Raw genomic sequence first — 19,366 nt, 5'->3', positions numbered from 1 at the left:
AATCCATAATTTGACTTTAAATTAGATTGTGAGAGAAGGACAAGGGACATAGGTCCAAACTAGAAAAAGGTAAATTTAGGATTATATCAGGAAATTCACAGAGTGATCAACACATGGAACATATTTTCGGATGGATGAAAACACTGGAATAATTTAAGAAATAATTGGATACTGCAATGGGGTGACATTAGGGGCTTTCTGGATGAATGAATTAAAATGGGCCAAATGGTTTTCCTTATCTGTAATTACCTTGTAACCTTGTGAACATATAGGTGTCCTTCTCTTTTGATGAATATTTACATGACTTCACTGTTGCCTTGATCTTTCTGCCGGAAGTGCGACTTGCCGCATTTAAATGGAACAGGGGCGTGGAGCCCTGCAAGAGTGTCCAGAATTATAGCAGCTCGCAGTGTGTTGCATATTGTTGATATGCAGAATGGATTACTCCTTTCTGAAGTTGAAGAGAACAGCAATGAACAAGAGGGAGGGGGCCCTCCACCCTCACAGCAGGAGGATGTTGCACAGGAGGTAGAGGAAGTGATGTAAGAGATCCATTCACATCTAGCCAGAGGCAGCATCATAATGTTGATTGCTTTCAATGACAAAAAAAGTTGAGAAGAGAAATAACACCCATTCCCGCATAGCTGTTCCCCCCACCAAACCCTAGCTGCTTCATTAAGACTTGCATTCACAAAGGCACTTGTTCTCTACCACAATATACATCTCACATTCTCACATCTCATCAACTCAATCCACTTGGTTGTAAACATCCAGAAAAATGAACTCTGAAAATATGTGATCAATCAATTTTTACATTCCAATATAATATTTTCCAAGTGATCACAATGATTAACTACAGCTATTTGTTACCACTGTTTCTATCCATTGTGCCAGCTAACTTATCCTAGCTCTTTTGGTACTGTCAGTGATACAAGGTTGAGAGGTGGCTGACTATGAAGGTTCCTCTAGAGCCTTTGAGGACTAAGATGATTCATGTCTCTGTAAAGTTGCTGTCTCTCAGGGTCTTGCTTCCAGCATCGTTTCTCTTCCTCTGTCAAGGGATTCCAGGCCCAGGTTCGAAGCTCCCTCATGTGTAAGCATTGGAGGGAGCCTAAAGGAAGTAGGATCATTGTCACTTTAATGCGAGACAGAGACAACTGATACCATTCCTTGCAGCCCACTGGAGCTAGGCACAGGCTCAGAGGTGCTACTATTGAGTGTGAGAACAGACTGAATAGTCCCAATTAAGTCTTGTAAACCCCGTGAAAGTGTTTGGATTCTCAATGTATCTATTGAAATAGTGATAGCTGCCACTCTGGAAACCACCAATGACTTTAGTACCTGTAGCACGTATCTCCTGGACTACACGCTCTCCAGAGTATTCTGCATGGCATGACAAACTTCCAACACTGTTGTAGATGTGTGCAATGGAATCCTCTCACTTATTCATCATCAGGCCATTTCCAGTGCCTGCCCACAAGATTGATGCTTTCTAATCATTGCTTTTTAGTGGACTGGATTCCTGAGATCTAGGTCTCTCGGCTTCTCAGGCAAGGGTGGGCATTCGCTACCCTATGTAGAGGAATTACTCGCTCCCCATCTTGCACTTCCAGCTTTAGCCTGTGGAAACCCTTCTGACTCAGTACTTCCTCCTGTGTGAATGTCTCTGGATTGGTGCAGATGGGACTGGAATTGTACAGCTTTAAGTGCCTGGCTGGACCTCTGATTATTTATAATCTTCCTGTAAGCCATCCCAGGATGTTAAAAAAGCATTTTTGGTTGTGTAAACAATTGCATAACTCTGAAGAAATTGTGGCTGACTCGTGGGGTATAAATTCGTCTTGCACAGTATTGCAAAGCGCGCAATAGTGAATCAGCAGCCCATTTTACACTGTCGGATTTTCTTTTCCATTGGCCGTAATGGAAACGAAAATTGGGTGGATTGTAAAATGGGCTGACGGTTCGCTATTGCCCGTTTTGCACTACTGTTCAAGACGAATTTATACCCCAGCGTCTATTTAAATACTTTGATATTGCACATGAAAATTAAACTAACTGTGCTCACCTTTGCCCTGCCTTCACCAACCTGCTCTTGGCATTTTGTCTCCTACTGCCCCATCTTCTACAGCCGCTCCTATATGCGGTGAACTGTAAACCATCCTCCTCACATGCAGTAAAACTTTGGAAAGTGGGTGTTTCTCCTCCAGTTGTGTTTCTTTGTCTCCAGTCATGTGCAACTTTTTTCTTTGCATGGAGGCAACATAGTGACAAAGGAATCTGAGTGACAATTACAATTCTCTTCACCCATGTGTCAGCATCCATCCCATGATTATAATGCCTGCATGTGCAGGCTTTTTTTTTGAACATCTCTCCTTCAAGATTGGCACAACCCCCTTATGGCAGGCAATGTGAGTTTAGACAGTGATATGGAGTTAACATGGTGCATTATTAGTTCCAGAGGTTTTATGTGAATGGTGCAAGTTTTCTTTCATCCTGCTAATGAGATAGACAGGGCATTATAGGTAACTGGAAAGAGACCTGCCTCAATCCTTCTTACAGAATGTGCATTGGGAATAATGCCTTCACTTACCTTAGCCAACCTTGTGAGGTCATTGAACCTCTTCCTGCACTGTGTGGCAGTTAGTGGGATAGTATAGTTTGCACTGACTGCCTCTGCCACCTCCCTCCTTCATGTTTGTTTCACCCTTCATGGGCCTTCCTGTTCTGTATGGAATTGAGCACTTTCAGGTCAGATGTAGGACCGATTAGGTGCAAGCCAGAGTATGCATCTATACTGCCCAATAATATCCTTTATAACCCTGGCTTCAGAGCAGGAACCCTTACTGCACCAATGTGGCGCTTTCCATTTCTAACACAAATAATTCTTGCTGTCTCTCTCAATGAGGCTAAACAATCCAGTGCTCATACAGTGGCCTTTTATTTACTGGGAATCTGGAGACTTTTATCCAATCAACTGGGCTGGATTCAAACTTTTTATTAAATTATATTTTTAAAGAATATTGGTCCCAGGGATGGAATGTTTTTCCATGTTTGTGTACACAGCATCAGGATCAAGTATTTCCAAGTGAGGCATAACAGGGCCAGACACAGATTAGAAGGAGTTTTACTTGTTCCCAACATGCCTTAATCCCAAAGACCAACTACACTCAGTGTACGGTTTTTTCCCCCACCACAACTATCCTGATGGCATTTCTGTGTGATGCTGCAATTTTAGTCTGAACACTCCAAACTAGAATCAGATTGCAGAAGCTCATTTAATTTCACCCTTCCAGCCAGTCAAGAAAGGAGCCATTTATGTCCAGACCCATTGTGCTGCACAGTCTCCATCTAACCTGGCTCTCTAAGGTTAAAAAAATACTTATGGGGCAGTTTTTGACTTTGTGCAATAGTGTAAAATGGGTGAGAGCGAGTCAGCAGCCGGTTTGACATCTCTCTCGATTTTTATTTCCATTGTATTGTTTAATCTCATTGAGAGAGACAGCAAGAATTACTTGTGGTAGAAATGGAAAACGCCACATTGGTGCAGTAAGGGTTCCTGCTCTGAAGCCAGGGTCATAAAGAATGTTATCACCCATTTTACATTATCGCACAAAGTCCAGATCTACCCCAATGTTTTTGAATTCCTAATATAATTCATGAATAAATCTAAGCAACAACTACAGCCTACCCAACATCACTTGCCATGAACCAGCTTCTGCAGAAAGAACTTAATCAGGTTTAACAGAAGCCTTTTAATGTGAATTCTGGTCAGCTTTCTCCATTAACTGTTTCTTTCTTTACAGGGTAAGAATAGATAGGACAGAGACTGTTCGATGCATAAAGTCTTGCCGCCCAAGTGATACGGCCTGCATACTAGACCCTGTCAATACAGTGTCCTACACTGTCATTTCTCTACCGACCTACAGGGAGTTCACTGGACCCATAGGTGAGAGTAATAATGGGAATAAAGCTACCTTTGTATAGGGCGAGTCCTGTCCTTAAGACAGCTAAAGCATAAGGTGTTTGTGATAAGCCTATTTACTGGAAATAAACCATAGATTATTGTTTAACTAGCTAAGATGCAAAGGGAATCTCAACCCTACTATAGAAAAATGGTAACTCAAGCAAGTGACAGATATTTCCCCAAAAGGAAGGGAGAAGAATTTGAGAGGGAATCATGCTTGAGCCTTTCTCATGCACCTACCAGTAACTGGTTATGGCGCAGCATTGGCGGGGGTGCACTGACACATAGGCATAGTGCGCTGGAGGAGCACGCTGCAACCTGGGAGTGGGATTGTGCAGATTTCTGCTGCTGCTTTCCCTGCACAGCAAGTTCAAATCCCTGCCCTGTCCTAAGAAGGAATTGTTTAATGGGACAGGAGGAAAACAAGAGCATAAGTCACTCTGGGCTTACTCTTGTGTGTATCTGCTGGTAATCCTGGGAGAAGGGAAAAGTTGAGCCAATTTTTTTTAAAAGTGGGAGGAGTAAAAAAAGGAAATTCAGGAATTTGCAGCAGTGGGTTTCAACAATTTCGTGTTAGATTTGTAAGTGGAATCGGCCAGCCTGAAGTTTTTCTCACGCTACCACCGCAATTTCGAGTGGACGAAAATCTGGCGGACTGGCAGGTGGGAGGGTATTTAAGAGGCCCACATACTTTCCAGATATCTGCATTATGCCCAACCGTTATGCTGGAAAGTTCTTCAGAAGTCTCCCAATTACATGCTTTTCATGGTACTGCATGAAAGAAGGCTTGCTAGGGTGATCATATACCAGCCACACCTGGCAAACCCACTTGGGAATGACTGTGGTAACCTGCCCTTTCAGAGTCTGGATCAGGAGAGGGGAAGATACTAAGCTCTGCCATCTGCTGCAAGGATACCAGCGGCCACCATGCAGCATAGAGCTTGCACATTTGCAGGTACAGTAATGGTCAGCTGTTGTCCAAAACTTGACTGCATCTTCTTGCAGGCATGATGCTGTGCTGACCCTATATCCGTGGGACTCCTGTCCACAAAGAGGCCTGCGCATGATGGGAAAAAACAAGGTGGTGATGTAATCATCCTTTTAAAGATAACTTTTAAAAAGGTTACTGGAATTTCTCCCCTCATCTGCTGGGCCTGTCCTTACCCAATGTCCACACACATGCATTTTCCAGCTGCAGTTACCATACAGTGATCAGGAGCCAGAATCCTGTCCCAATTACTCTTAGCACAGGGAAACTGCATCCAGTTGTTAATACCTCCACCACTATCCTAGCTGGATTGGTGATCTCACCACAGACTCAGGATTGAATCTGAGCCTTTTCTGATGTATGGCTCAGTATCACATACAGCTGACCATTTACCCAGTTAGTCATTGGGGAGATCTAACGATGAAAAATTTAAAGCACTTTCAAACATTTAAAATGGAACTGTGTGTGTGGGAAGCAAGGAAGGGAAAGGATTCTTAACTGGGAGCACATCACAATGGAGCTGTGGTCTTATGCTAAGGATTTCTGAATGGTGAGTTGCCTGTCCTATATTGTAAGAAGGTGCCAAGTCCTTCGAAAGCATTTACCAAGAAGGGAAGGAAAATTCAAATGAAATTCACCCTGCACCAGCTCAAAGAGCAGGAATAGCAGAGGCCAGATAAAAGAGGAAACCTAAATAGATACCTTTCAAAATAAATAAGAATGTAAAAATTGGGCCATTTAATTGAGGCACTGGCACCACTCGATCCAATGAGCTACCGAACCCAAAAATTTCTATCACAGAAAAATTCTTGGCTCAGTTTTCTCACAATGGAACGAAGTGAGTTGGTGGTGCAGTACGATGAAACGAATCTGCTATTGTGGCTATTGATTCTGTCTACATTTTCAGGCTTTGCCTGTTTTATTCCATTTTTATGTAGATGAGGTGGCATGACTACAGGGTACAGGCAGAGAAAATGTGGCTGTGTCTCATCAAACTAACCCTGAAATTTGCAGGGGGCACAGAGGAGGGCAATTGACCCTGATGTTTCCTTTTTGCAGAGATCATATTTCTCCGAGCAGCATCTCCAGTTTTTCCCAGTATCCAGCCAGAGATTGTGTTCCGCATCACTGAAGGAAACATACGTGACTCCTTCGACATTATCAAACGATATGAAAGTACCATTACAATCGGTAAGCAGTTTTAGAGCTTTTTTTTCCTTTATGTTTTTATTGTCATCAACCTGAGGAATGTCGCAACCAGAGACAAAGGAAGGAATTTAACCCATCACGGCCGGCAAGAATATTGTGCAAAGACTTATAGCTCCGTTCCTGCTCGAATCCCACCCACCGCCATCTTAACTGAGCCTTTTCTTTAGGCGTCCGAGGCGCCTGCCTGACTCAGGTGGGATCCTCATTAATATATGCTAATTGGGGTCTTACGACATCCATAGGATCCCAGTGGTATTTTAATGGTCTGCTGAGCCAAGCGCCCATGCGGGGGTGGGTGATGCACCACTTAGTAAAACCTGGCAGAGAAGAAGAAGAGGAGGCCTCCCCCCATCCCTCCCCCTCGATGAGTCAAACATTTTCCTTAATGGGGTCAGGAGGAGCTGGAGTCTTCTTCCTGGCTCCACAGAAAGTCTGGACTTCTTCTGCCCTGAGCTGTCCCCATTCTCACCCGTGAAATGGCCCCAATTTCCCCATGACCTCGGTGCTGATGCCGATTTTGACCAGCCAGAGGTGGCCAGCTGCCTCTGGCCACCTCTGTTGGGCAGGCAGATGGCCAGCTGGGAGGGGAATGAGACCAGGCCATTGAAATCGGCTGAGGCTTCCCATGGAGACTCTCGGTGGGAAGGCCATCGGCTTCCCGCCTGGGAATTAAAATCTACGTTAAAGTACTTTATGCAGCAATAAAGTGTCATTCACTTGCATTGTGAGTTCAGTCTGATTCACTGTGTGCCACGGAGGCGGGTTTGGAAGAAATGATTTAATGCTGTCAGCTCATTAACATTTATTAGTTCATTCATTGTTCAACAAATATTAAGCTACAGGTCCTCCACATTTAGATTGTCCATCAGAGATTATTTATGTTGGAAACAATCATTTATTTCAAACTGCTGATTTGAATATTTACCCTATTATTCAAATCAAATCCTTTTGGCACTGTTGCTCTTACTGCAGCCAAAAGATCTGCAGAAGCAGAGGTAGTAGTGCTGAACAAAGGTCTAGACAGATGATGATGAGATCAAACAAGTGAACATATGTGAATTCCCAGTTTGGGCAACGTGCATGCTGTAAATGATTGTAAAGTGAACATTGTGTGTATTTAAATAGAATGTTGCCTGTATTGTAAATAGAGCCACTTGTGCATTGTAAGCAGGTCCAGTGTATTGTAAATAGAAGATTGTCTGCACTGTAAATAGAACATCATTACCTGGAATTTCTGATCTCTCATGGTAACTTCGGCAGAAGATAGGCGAAAGCCCTGGAGAAATGGCTAAAAACAGCCCTTTATGTTGTTTCTCTGAAGGTTCTGTCAATCTTCTGCCAAAGTTATGGAGGACAACTGGGAGAACTGCGTAGAAATTCTCATCCCATGTGCATTTAAGCTGGTAATGGGCATTGTAAGTAGAGTGACAATGGTGCTGGAAATACGTCTTATGTATTGTAAACAGAATGTTGTGTGTGGTGTAAATAGAACATCATACACATTGTCAATAGAATGCCATGTAAAGTAAATAGAATACATGCATTGTAAATAGAGTGCCTTGTGTGATCTAAGTAGAAAGTTGGTATTGAAAGCAGATGATTGTATGCATTGTCGAAGAATGTGTGCGCTGTAAATATTATGGAGTGATTTTCTGTGGGGTTTCTCCTGCTCATCCACAGTACCTCAGGAAGAGCCGCGGAAACCCTGGAGAAACGGTGCAAATGCCATTTTTATGAGGTCTCTGCGGCTCTTCTGCCGAAGTTACGGTGAACGAGCGGGACAACCCCCTATGTTTTCTATATTGCACTTCATTGGGTTTTTTACCCCGTTCTGCTGCTGGGAAGAGATGCGCCTGTATATTGTTCCGTGCAGCTATGCAAATGAAGGGATTAGGCTGGGACAGCATGGTAGGGATTCTACACAATAGCAAAATACTGCGAATGCTGGAAATCTGAAATAACAACAGAAAATGCTGGAAATACTCAGCAGGCCAGGCAGCATCCGTGGAGAGAGAAACAGAGTAAACGTTTCAGGTCTGGGACCCTTCATCATGGTAGGGATTCTCCTCTCTCTTGTTCATAGTATGAAAGATCAAGAGTCAAGTGAGACACTGTAGTTATTTTTTAACTTTAATGAATTTTATTTGACATACAGACACAACAGTTTTTATCAAAATGCAAATAGTAGCTTCTCATACAACCTTTCTAGCGAACTCAGCTCAAGATCAAAGAATTGATCAAGTTCTTAGTCTTGGGAGAATAAAAAGGTTCTCCATCTATGCTGTCTTGATTCAATGTCGTATGTGGTTCTCCTGAAAATTCTTGCAGAATGGGCTGTTTTATATGCTTTCCTTCTAGTCTGATCTGAAAATACCATATTTGGGTTGTTTTCCATTCTAACACTAAAGAATTTCTTATCAGTTCTTCAGACCTGGATTCCTGTCTCTACAGCTGTCAGCATTGCATCTTCCCAGTTGCTCAGTTTCCAAGTCCTGGCCTTGTAGCTTACCAAGGCTCCATTCAGTTTTGTTGCCACATACTTTACTCTCTCCAAACATCCTGGACAATAAGCAAAGACAATCATACATTCTGATTTTGATCAAGTTAAGAGTCTTGTGCTTTTTATCAAGTACCAGACTTAAATCCATTCTTTTAGTCTTCCTTAAAAATAGGTATTAAATCTTCATATTGAAAAGTCCAAAATCCTCCAATTCCTCCTCAAGTGAGTGGGAGAAGTTGAACACTGACTTTAAATTTGATCACACCCCCGAACTGGATTCCACTCACTAGAAGTACATTAATTCATTAAAGATATCAAACGTTGTTGTTTCAAGAAGCTCAGGTTACTGTGACAGTTCCACAAGGTTTTACAAATGATACAAGTGAGAATAAAAAGTGTTACACTCATAACAATCTGAATAATAACAAATAACATAGACTTGATTCTCACCCAGGGGTACTGTCCCGCATTATAAACAACCTCCCACCATTAATGATTCCGCAGGGTGGATATTGTAAAGTCTGTGGGTTATATGGTGAATTAATACACAGACTACAAGAGTAACTTTAACAGGACTTTACTATTCGAAGGTCAGGGCGAATCTGCCCAATAAATCCTTACACAGCACTTATATACCGGTGTGGTCACTCCCGGTATTACAGTATACAGCAGCCAAGATAAAGTAGTGCAACACCTAAAATAGTTCTCTTAAAGGTGGACGGTTACATACAATAGTTCTCTTAAAGGTAGAACGGTTACATACACTACAATCCTCCCTTTTTAGCTTACAACATACTTATTCCCCATTAAACATAACATATATCCAACTTCAGTAAAAACAGTTCACAGATGTAGTCTCTGCGGAAACAGTTCACAGATTCAGTCTCTGCGGGAAACAGTTCACAGATTCAGTCTCTGCGGAAAACAGTTCACAGATTCAGTCTCGGTGTAGTCGGTTCACGTTGCTGGAGTGACTCATCCAATAGTCCTTCACTGGACTTACAGCTTGAACTTCCGTCACTTCTGAACCAGCATTGTTGACTTTTAAAAGCTTGAGTACCTTGGGAAGTTTTTCTACTTCCAAACTGATTTGGCTCCATACGGAGAGACCACGTGCGTGACCTGGTAGAGGTGATAATGGTTCAGATGGTCATCATCTTCTGCTTCGTCTTTTCCTTTTCTGCTTCTTGGAGACTCTCTGGGCTCCACTGTCAGCTGCCAGCTGCATGCACCGTTCCTCCTTCTTGTCCTCCTTTTTCCGTAGTAGCGCCACCATCTCCCGATGTTCCTTAGACTTTAGGTGATTCTTCATGGTTTCTGCACTTTGGGAGTTTTCATCACAAGCTGGGCAGAGCAGGTCATCGTAATATTCGGTGTCGTCCAACAGGTCATGGTAATATTCGGTGTCGTCCTGAGCTAGGCCAGCGAGAGGGTCTTCTATTTCCTCCATACCCAGCTGGACGTTAGCCAGCTTTTGTTCCAAATCCAGACATCTTTCCTGAAGAGACTTCTTCATGCGTTCAGTTTCATCCAGCTTTTTCTGGGCTTCCTGCAAGTCTTTTACTAATGACCTCATTCGTGATTTCAATACTTCAACTTCATTGGGAGATTGATTGATTGTATTATTCAATCCCTCTACTGGAGCAGCTGTTTCAGCATTCTGTTGTTCAACATTGACGTGAATCAGCGTACTTTTGGCATCCAAGGTTTGCTCTGCTGCCATCTTCTCAGTCTGTGTTGCAACCTCAGCTATTTCAATAACTTTTGAGAGCTCCGAACCCCTTTCCTTTGAAGATTGAAGCTCGTGTTCAAATTGTTCCCATTTCAGAGTCTTGTCCCTCAGCATATGAAGGAGTTGGCTGACCGTTGACTCTTCTGACCTCAGCCATTTCCCAGTAGCTGCAGGGCTGTTTATAACCTTGCCCTGGGGCTCCTTTGCTGTTTCTACTTCGCCATCATCCGCAGCCTCCACCATTCGAATTTCCACAAATGAATCGTCCGGTGATGCTGCACCCAACTTCAGTAGGAGCTCGGAATTCATGGCGACCAACTCAGCCTTTTCTGTCTGCAATCTGCTAACAAGCGCCTTCAGTTGCTGAACATCTTGCTCCACCAGATTAGAGCACGCACCTTCAGAAACCGAATCAGCTTTGATTCGTTTGGCCTCCTTGCGCAGACGGTTTGTGTGCTCCTGCTCCCTTTTCTCCCTCAGCTGTTTCTGTTGTCTTTCCAGATTCTCCCACTCTGTGTCAAAGAACGTTTTCATAGCTTTTATCTCTTGCTCGAGACGGCAACTCAATTGTTCTAATTGCTGTTGTAATTTGAAATGGAGTTGAGTTCGAGCCCGGTGTTCCTCAGACTTGTGCATGTCTGTAAACTGGACAGACTCAGAATTCTCTGCCAAACTATGTTGTTGTTGTTCAGTGGAATTCTGTTCTGAAACTTTGTTCTCCTTTGAAGCATCAGTATTTATGCACTCCTTTGTTTTTCCAACCTTAGTCAGCAAGTCCATTTTAGACTTGTCTTTCGCACCTGGGCTGGTCTTGTCGTCATCCGTTTCAGAGTCTGAGCTGATTGTCTTCACCGAGTTCTCACTCGTTATTGCTTTTAGGTAGTGCCATTCCATGTTTATTTCCCTGATCCACTCCCGTCCCAGAAGTGGTGGACCTCCCTCAGGTAGTACATATAAGTCCATTCCTTGGTGTTCTTTGCCCCTGTCTCTCACCTGGACTTGTATCTTTCCCATGGGGTATACTTTATGCCCCGTGTATGTCTGCAATACGATCTTGGTATCTCTCAAGGGTATATGTGAGAATAGCCGGTTGTAATCCCTTCGATTTATGACTGATAGGGCTGATCCTGTGTCCAATTCCATTTTCACTTGGACTCCGGCTACTTTTAGTGTGACCCAGATAGTTTGTAGGTCAGCTTCCTTACTCACATTGTGAATTCTCAGACTACCCAGTTCCTGGCCGTTTGGGTCTGAATCCGAATTCTGTTCATCTGAACTCTTCTCAGCCACCTTGTGTACCTTGCTGTACTTTCCCTGCGGTGACTTTTTTCTGTTGTTGGTCTTCTTTCCTGACCGGCATACTTTAGCTATGTGACCAAGCTTGCCACATTTTCTACATTCCTGGTTTTTAAACCAGCATTGGTTCTGGTCGTGTGTTGTCTTCCCACAATGATAACATTTTGTTGTACCCGAAGTCATTTGATCCACGCTGAGTACCGCTGCCTTCAGCTGCATTTCCGCAGTGCCTCTCGCGACTGCTTCGTGTGATGCTGCAATAAGGACAGCCTTGTCAAGTGTAAGATCGTTCTCTTCGAGCAGTCGCTTTTGTGTTCCTTCCTTCGACAACCCGCACACGAACTTGTCTCTCAATGCCTCTGTCAGATTTTCCCCAAACTGGCAGTATTTCGCTAGTCTACGCAGTTCGACCAAGTATTCCGCGTTGCTTTCCTCTTTCCGTTGCGTTCTCGCATAAAATTTGAATCGTTCCGCCAACATCAGCGGTGTGGGGTTCAAATGATCCTTCAGGACAGCAACAATATCAGCGAAAGTCTGATCCGCCGGTTTAGCTGGTGATAGAAGATGCTTCAATAGCCCGTATGTCTTCGCCCCCATTGCGTTTAATAAGGTGAGAGCTTTATCATCATCTGCTATTTTATTGGCCTCACAATATATCTCGATGCGTTCTACGTACGTGGCCCAATCTTCCACCTCGGAATCGAAGTTGTTGATGTTACCATGCTTAGGCATCTTCACTATCTTTTTGAGAAACCACAACGAATTTGTTCGTTACTTTTTTTTTCCAAAAATGGCGGTTTCCCGCGCTTGTCTTCTTCCCCGCCCACTTTCAAAATGGCGGTTTCCCGCTTCTGTCTTCTTCCCCGCCTACTGGCGGCTTCCCGCGTTTCTTCCCCTGGCGGGAGGGGTAAGCTTTCCTTCGGGCGACGACCGCTGGCTTTCGGAGTTCGCAGCCTGCGCGCCGGCTTCAGTGCGTTCCTTATTCCCTTTTCTCGGCAGGGCAACCGGCGCTGGGGACAACCCGTTGACGGCGAACAGTTCCAGCCGCTGGCTGAATCTCCTCGGTCTCCCTCGCTCGGCTCTGTCTCTCCCGCTCGCTCGGGCTCTGTCTCTCCCTCAGCGGCTTCCAATCGCGCCTCCCAGCCCTCTCGCAGTCCGGTCCTTCCCTCCCCCGGCTGCGGCTGAGTTCTCCGCGGTTTCTTATTTTTATTTCTTCCCGCGCCTTACGATCCCGGTCGCAGCGCCTCGCGGCCTCGGTAGCTGCCCGGCCTTTCGCCGGTCGCGGTTGAGCTGTCTCACGACGCTGTTGCGTCTCCCAGCCCGCTTGTAGCCCGGTCTCTCACACCGGCTGCGTTCCCGCTTGTAGCCCGGTCTCTCACACCGGCTGCGTTCCCGCTTGTACCGCGGCTTCCGTGCCCTACGCTGCCCCAGTCTCAGCGCCTCTGGGCCCGACTTCTGTCTGGCTCCTTTCCCCCGACCGTGGTCGAGTTCACTGCCCTTATCCTCCGTTTCTTTTTATTTTCCCCCTACTCACAGTCAACGTGGCTGACTTGCTTCTCTTGGCTGATCGGCTCACTCACCGCCGTGGCAGAAGGGACAATAACAGCCTGTTGCTGATGGAAGGCTTCATGTCTGAATCCTTCCTTCTTCCTTGCTCTGCAGACTCGAGTCTTCTCTCAGCAGAACGACGAGGGCGGGTGCCTCTTCTCGACGCTCGTTAACTGCTTCGGGTGTGTCGCTGCCGCAGGGTAAGATCGAACCCATTGCCACTGTAAAGTCTGTGGGTTATATGGTGAATTAATACACAGACTACAAGAGTAACTTTAACAGGACTTTACTATTCGAAGGTCAGGGCGAATCTGCCCAATAAATCCTTACACAGCACTTATATACTGGTGTGGTCACTCCCGGTATTACAGTATACAGCAGCCAAGATAAAGTAGTGCAACACCTAAAATAGTTCTCTTAAAGGTGGACGGTTACATACAATAGTTCTCTTAAAGGTAGAACGGTTACATACACTACAGATATCCCCCTTTCAGCATCACGTTGTTGCACATGCACTAAATGTTCATGTTGAAAACGACTCCTCTCTGTTATAGATCGCAGGCTCAGAGACAAAGGGACGGGACGGCCCGCTTGAAGGGTTATATTTACTTGCATTTCAGTGCGGTTGTGGGCCTTGCGCCTTTTGTACTACAGGAGCAGTCAAGCACCAATCACGATACTGGCCCGCAGATTGCATCTAGGAGATGCATTAGAATAAGAGAAAGAAGGGCAGGTTTAGACTTCCAGAGGAAACACCATGGTCCAGAAATTCGGGTAGGCCCAACGAAAGTGCCGGTTTCGTGCATGCACTGCGCATGCGCGGGAAACCGGCACTTCCGTTCCCCTGAAAGAAGGGGTGGACGGGTGGCACGCGTGCGCCGGAGAGGCAGCGCATGCGCATCGAACTTACTTTTTTTTGCAGGTTTTTCCGGGAGGGTAAGTCTCCAGCAGTTACACGTTTAAAAAGCAGGTGCGAGGCCTGCTTTTAACAAGGTAAGTGGTGAATTAATTAAAATTTAAACATTTTTTCCACAGGTTTATTATTTTTAAATAATTTAAAGAAAGGTAAGTTTATTTTTAGCCCCGTTAGAAAATGTAATTATTTTTTTCAAAAATTTAAATTATTGTTTAAAATAGTTATTTCATGTAATTTATAGTTATTTTAAACATGTGATTTAAAAAAAAAAATGTATTTGAAGTTTTAGTGATGTTTTGGGGCTTATAGTATTTATAGGTGTGACAGCTCTTCCTGTCAAACTTATGAATGAAGCATTCCCTGCTACCATTGGCTCTCCATGGCCCACGTGATTCCAGGGGACGCATCGAACTAACTGCGCCCCTGGGATACGCAAGCACTGCGCGCCGGCAGTTGGAGGAGGCCCAGGATCGGAATCCCACGCGGGCCCACAGCTCAACGGCCGGCGCGCTAGGTAAGTGCATTCACTTTTTAATTGCTTGTATTAAAGGGCAATGCAGTTACTTCCTGCTCAGCTATTCATGGTAATTGTCTTACAGGAAAGGCATGCTCACTTATTCATTCATATTATGTGGACTTGCATGGTCATGTGGGACCAAAGTACTGTAGTCTGATGTAATGTTATGACCTCACACGACACCAGGTTATAGTCCAACAGCTTTATTTGAAATCACAAGCTTTCGGAGCGCTGCTCCTTCTTCAGGTGAAGTGGAGAAATGCATAAAGACACAGCTTATATAGTCAGAGAATCATGTCAGATGTTTACAGGTAACCTTTCCAACTGCCATTTATCACACCTCGGCAGAGAGATAATCACAGCAGTCAAAGGTGTGAATGGTGTCCAAACAGGTCAGTCAGGGAAACATTACATCAAAGAACAATGAGGTGGGGTCACAAGGGGTCAAATATTGCAGATGCTGGGGTCTGTATGAAAAACAAAAAAACAGACAAAAAACATTTTTTTTGGCTGGAAATCACAGCAGGTCCGGCCGCATCTGTGTAGAGAGAACAAGCCAATGTCGACTCGAGTCTGGATGACCCTGCATCAGGTGGGGTTACATGTAGCGTGACATGAACCCAAGATCTCGGTTAAGGCCGTCCTCATGGGTGCGGAACTTGGCTATCAGTTTCTGCTCGACGATTTTGCGATGTCGTGTGTCTCGAAGGCCACCTTGGAGAATGCTTACCCGAAGATCGGAGGCTGAATGTCCTTGACTGCTGAAGTGTTCCCCGACTGGGAGGGAACACTCCTGCCTGGTGATTGTTGCGCGGTGTCCATTCATCCGTTGTTGCAGTGTCTGCATGGTCTCGCCCACGGACCAGTTGAACCAGGAACACTCCTCGCCACGATGGACGTCTCGGCACTCCACACCAGTATCCCCCACGATGACGGCATCGCTGCGACAGCCTCAGTACTCAACACCAACAACAGCCAATCCCCAGACGCCATCCTACAACTCATCCGCTTCATCCTTGACCACAATGTCTTCACCTTCGACAACCAGTTCTTTACCCAAACACACGGAACAGCCATGGGGACCAAATTCGCACCCCAATACGCAAACATCTTCATGCACAAGTTCGAGCAAGACTTCTTCGCTGCACAGGATCTCCAACCAACGCTATACACCAGATACATCGACGACATTTTCTTCCTATGGACCCACGGCGAAGAATCACTGAAAAGACTACACGATAACATCAACAAGTTCCACCCCACCATCAAACTCACCATGGACTACTCCTCAGAATCAGTCTCATTCCTGGACACACGAATCTCCATCAAAGACGGACACCTCAGCACTTCACTCTACCGCAAGCCCACGGACAACCTCACGATGCTTCACTTCTCCAGCTTCCACCCTAACCACGTTAAAGAAGCCATCCCCTATGGACAAGCCCTGCGAATACACAGGATCTGCTCAGACGAGGAGGAACGCGATGGACACCTACAGACACTGAAAGACGCCCTTGTAAGAACGGGATATGACGCTCGACTCGTCGATCGACAGTTCCGACGGGCCACAGCGAAAAATCGCATAGACCTCCTCAGAAGACAAACACGGGACACAACCAACAGAGTACCCTTCGTCGTCCAGTACTTCCCCGGAGCGGAGAAACTACGCCATGTTCTTTGCAGCCTTCAACATGTCATCGATGACGACGAACACCTCGCTAAGGCCATCCCCACGCCTCCACTACTCGCTTTCAAACAGCCGCCTAACCTCAAACAGACCATCGTTCGCAGCAAATTACCCAGCTTTCAGGAGAACAGCGACCACGACACCACACAACCCTGCCACAGCAACCTCTGCAAGACATGCCAGATCATCAACACAGATACCATCATCACACGTGAGGACACCACCCACCAGGTACATGGTACATACTCATGTGACTCGGCCAACGTTGTCTACCTCATACGTTGCAGGAAAGGATGCCCCGGAGCATGGTACATCGGCGAGACCATGCAGACACTGCGACAACGGATGAATGGACACCGCGCAACAATCACCAGGCAGGAGTGTTCCCTCCCAGTCGGGGAACACTTCAGCAGTCAAGGACATTCAGCCTCCGATCTTCGGGTAAGCATTCTCCAAGGTGGCCTTCGAGACACACGACAACGCAAAATCGTCGAGCAGAAACTGATAGCCAAGTTCCGCACCCATGAGGACGGCCTTAACCGAGATCTTGGGTTCATGTCACGCTACATGTAACCCCACCTGATGCAGGGTCATCCAGACTCGAGTCGACATTGGCTTGTTCTCTCTACACAGATGCGGCCGGACCTGCTGTGATTTCCAGCCAAAAAAAATGTTTTTTGTCTTTTTTTGTTTTTCATACAGACCCCAGCATCTGCAATATTTGACCCCTTGTGACCCCACCTCATTGTTCTTTGATGTAATGTTTCCCTGACTGACCTGTTTGGACACCATTCACACCTTTGACTGCTGTGATTATCTCTCTGCCGAGGTGTGATAAATGGCAGTTGGAAAGGTTACCTGTAAACATCTGACATGATTCTCTGACTATATAAGCTGTGTCTTTATGCATTTCTCCACTTCACCTGAAGAAGGAGCAGCGCTCCGAAAGCTTGTGATTTCAAATAAAGCTGTTGGACTATAACCTGGTGTCGTGTGACTTCTTACAGTTGTCCACCCCAGTCCAACTCCGGCATCTCCACACCATGTTATGACCTAGTATGGCTGCTGGATTGAAGGTTTTGTAATCCATGTGAAGGTGGGAATAAGGAGTTATGACAATGATAACAACGGAAGACTGTTAAACAGATGAGAGCATTTCATTGATATATTGAGTTCGATTGCCCCTTGCAGATGTCACGGAGGAGTCTTCTGAGTAACAGTTCTGATGCTCTACTCCATGTGTCGTGTATTGATTGCAAGTTTGACACCAGTCAATACGGTAATGTAATGTGCGAGTTTAACACCAGTCAATACGGTAATGTAATGTGCATTGCATTATGGGAATTACCCGGGAAAGCTGCAGTCAGCCATTTTACCAATAAAGAGAAGATTGCAGTTATAAGCCTGTCTGCCTGACTCTGATTTAATTTGACGTATCTACATGCTTGATTGAACGCATTAAAGCATAGATACAACACCATGTACTTCCACCTCCAAGGCAGCTATGGTCGCCTCCTCAGAAAGCTCCATATTCAGGTTTTTATGGATGGCAAAGTTTTATAGGCCACTGCAAGCTAGGATACACACTCTGAGCATATTGCAGAGACCCTTCTGATCTATTAAGGCAACATAAGTGCTGATTTAGGACCCCTATGGTTCTCTGTATTTGGCCAAGGCATGTACCTCATTGTGGTGATCCTCAGCTGCTGTTCTTGCGAATTATTTTGCATGCAGCAACGAGTCTGCCTTGTTACTCACAAGCCATCCATTCACTTGACAATTTTCTTGGAAGAGCCCAGGGAGTTTCTGAGGATGAATGCATCACGGGAACTCCCAGCAAATTTTGCCTTCACATGAATGATTCTTTGCATCTAGTCACACATGTTCTGGACATTCAATGACCGGTACCCATTCCTATATTTTCTGAAGTGCCCTGTTCTTATGCAAAGCTCTTTACTGAGATCTTAACCTCTTTTCTTATTTTCTCATATTCTCCCATCCTGTGTTTTCTAAATAGTATGTCACATACATCGTAAATAGGATGTGCTGTGTATTGGAAAATGAACATTATGTGCCTTGTAAATGGAATGTTGCCTGTAATGTGAATAGGCCGTAGTGTGTGTTATAAATAGAACGCTGGGTATATTGTAAATAGAGCATTATGGGTATTACAAACAGAATGTCGTGTGTGGTAAATATAAGTTTTTGTTGGGATGTAAACAGAATATTGTGTGTATTGTAAATGCATCATTGTGTGTACTGTAAATAGAATATGATGTGCAATGTAAATAGAATGTAGATTGTATTGTATGTTCTGTAAAAAAAAAAAAAAAAATTTTATTTGTTCGTGGGATGTGGGCATCACTGGCAAGGTCTGCATTTATTGCCCATCCCGAATTGCCCTTGAGAAGGTGGTGGTGAGCCGCATTCTTGAACCGCGGCAGTCCATGTGGTGAAGGTACTCCCACAGTGAGTATAATTCTTTGTAGCGTTTGGTACAACTGAGTGGCTTGCAGAGGGCAGTTAAGAGTCAACCACATTGCTGTGGGTCTGGAGTCACATATAGGCAGATTGCCTTCCCCGATACTAGCTTTTTATTCCAGATTTATTTAATTATTTGAATTTAAATTCCTTGGTGGGATTTGAACATTGTGCACGCTGTAACTAGAACATCATGCATTCATTAATATAAAATCGTGTGCGTTGTAAATAGAAGATCATGCACCCCATAAATGGAACTTCTATGTGCTGTAAATATAATGTTATAGGTATTGTAAATAGAAAATGGTGTACGCAATACATTGAACGTAATGTGTACTATAAATAAAATATGGGTGAAATCAATAGTTACATCGAAGTTCCATTTAAGGGACGCATAATGTTCTATTTACAGCACACATGATTTTCCATTTAAAGGACGCAATTCTCTCACTGTGTGTCAGCTGTGGCTCAGTTGGTAGTACCATTGCTTCAGAGTCAGAAGGTTGTGGGTCCAAGTCCCACTCCAGA

General features: G+C 44.8%; 1 protein-coding gene across 3 annotated transcripts in view; it reads left to right on the top strand.

Annotated features, from left to right (window-relative positions):
* Positions 1 to 19,366, top strand: part of fbln1 (fibulin 1) — a 250,906-nt gene that overhangs the window by 156,467 nt on the left and 75,073 nt on the right. For all 3 annotated transcript variants that reach the window (XM_086008866.1, XM_086008865.1, XM_086008864.1), the window contains 2 exons: positions 3,804 to 3,946; positions 6,012 to 6,143. In XM_086008866.1, coding sequence (XP_085864992.1) covers positions 3,804 to 3,946; positions 6,012 to 6,143 — 275 coding nt within the window. The remainder of the gene's footprint in view (positions 1 to 3,803; positions 3,947 to 6,011; positions 6,144 to 19,366) is intronic.

The sequence above is a fragment of the Somniosus microcephalus genome, chromosome 16, assembly GCF_052327205.1.
Source record: "Somniosus microcephalus isolate GS21.2 chromosome 16, FLI_Smic_1.0, whole genome shotgun sequence".
NCBI lineage: Eukaryota > Metazoa > Chordata > Chondrichthyes > Squaliformes > Somniosidae > Somniosus > Somniosus microcephalus.
This window is presented reverse-complemented; position numbering and strand designations above follow the sequence as displayed.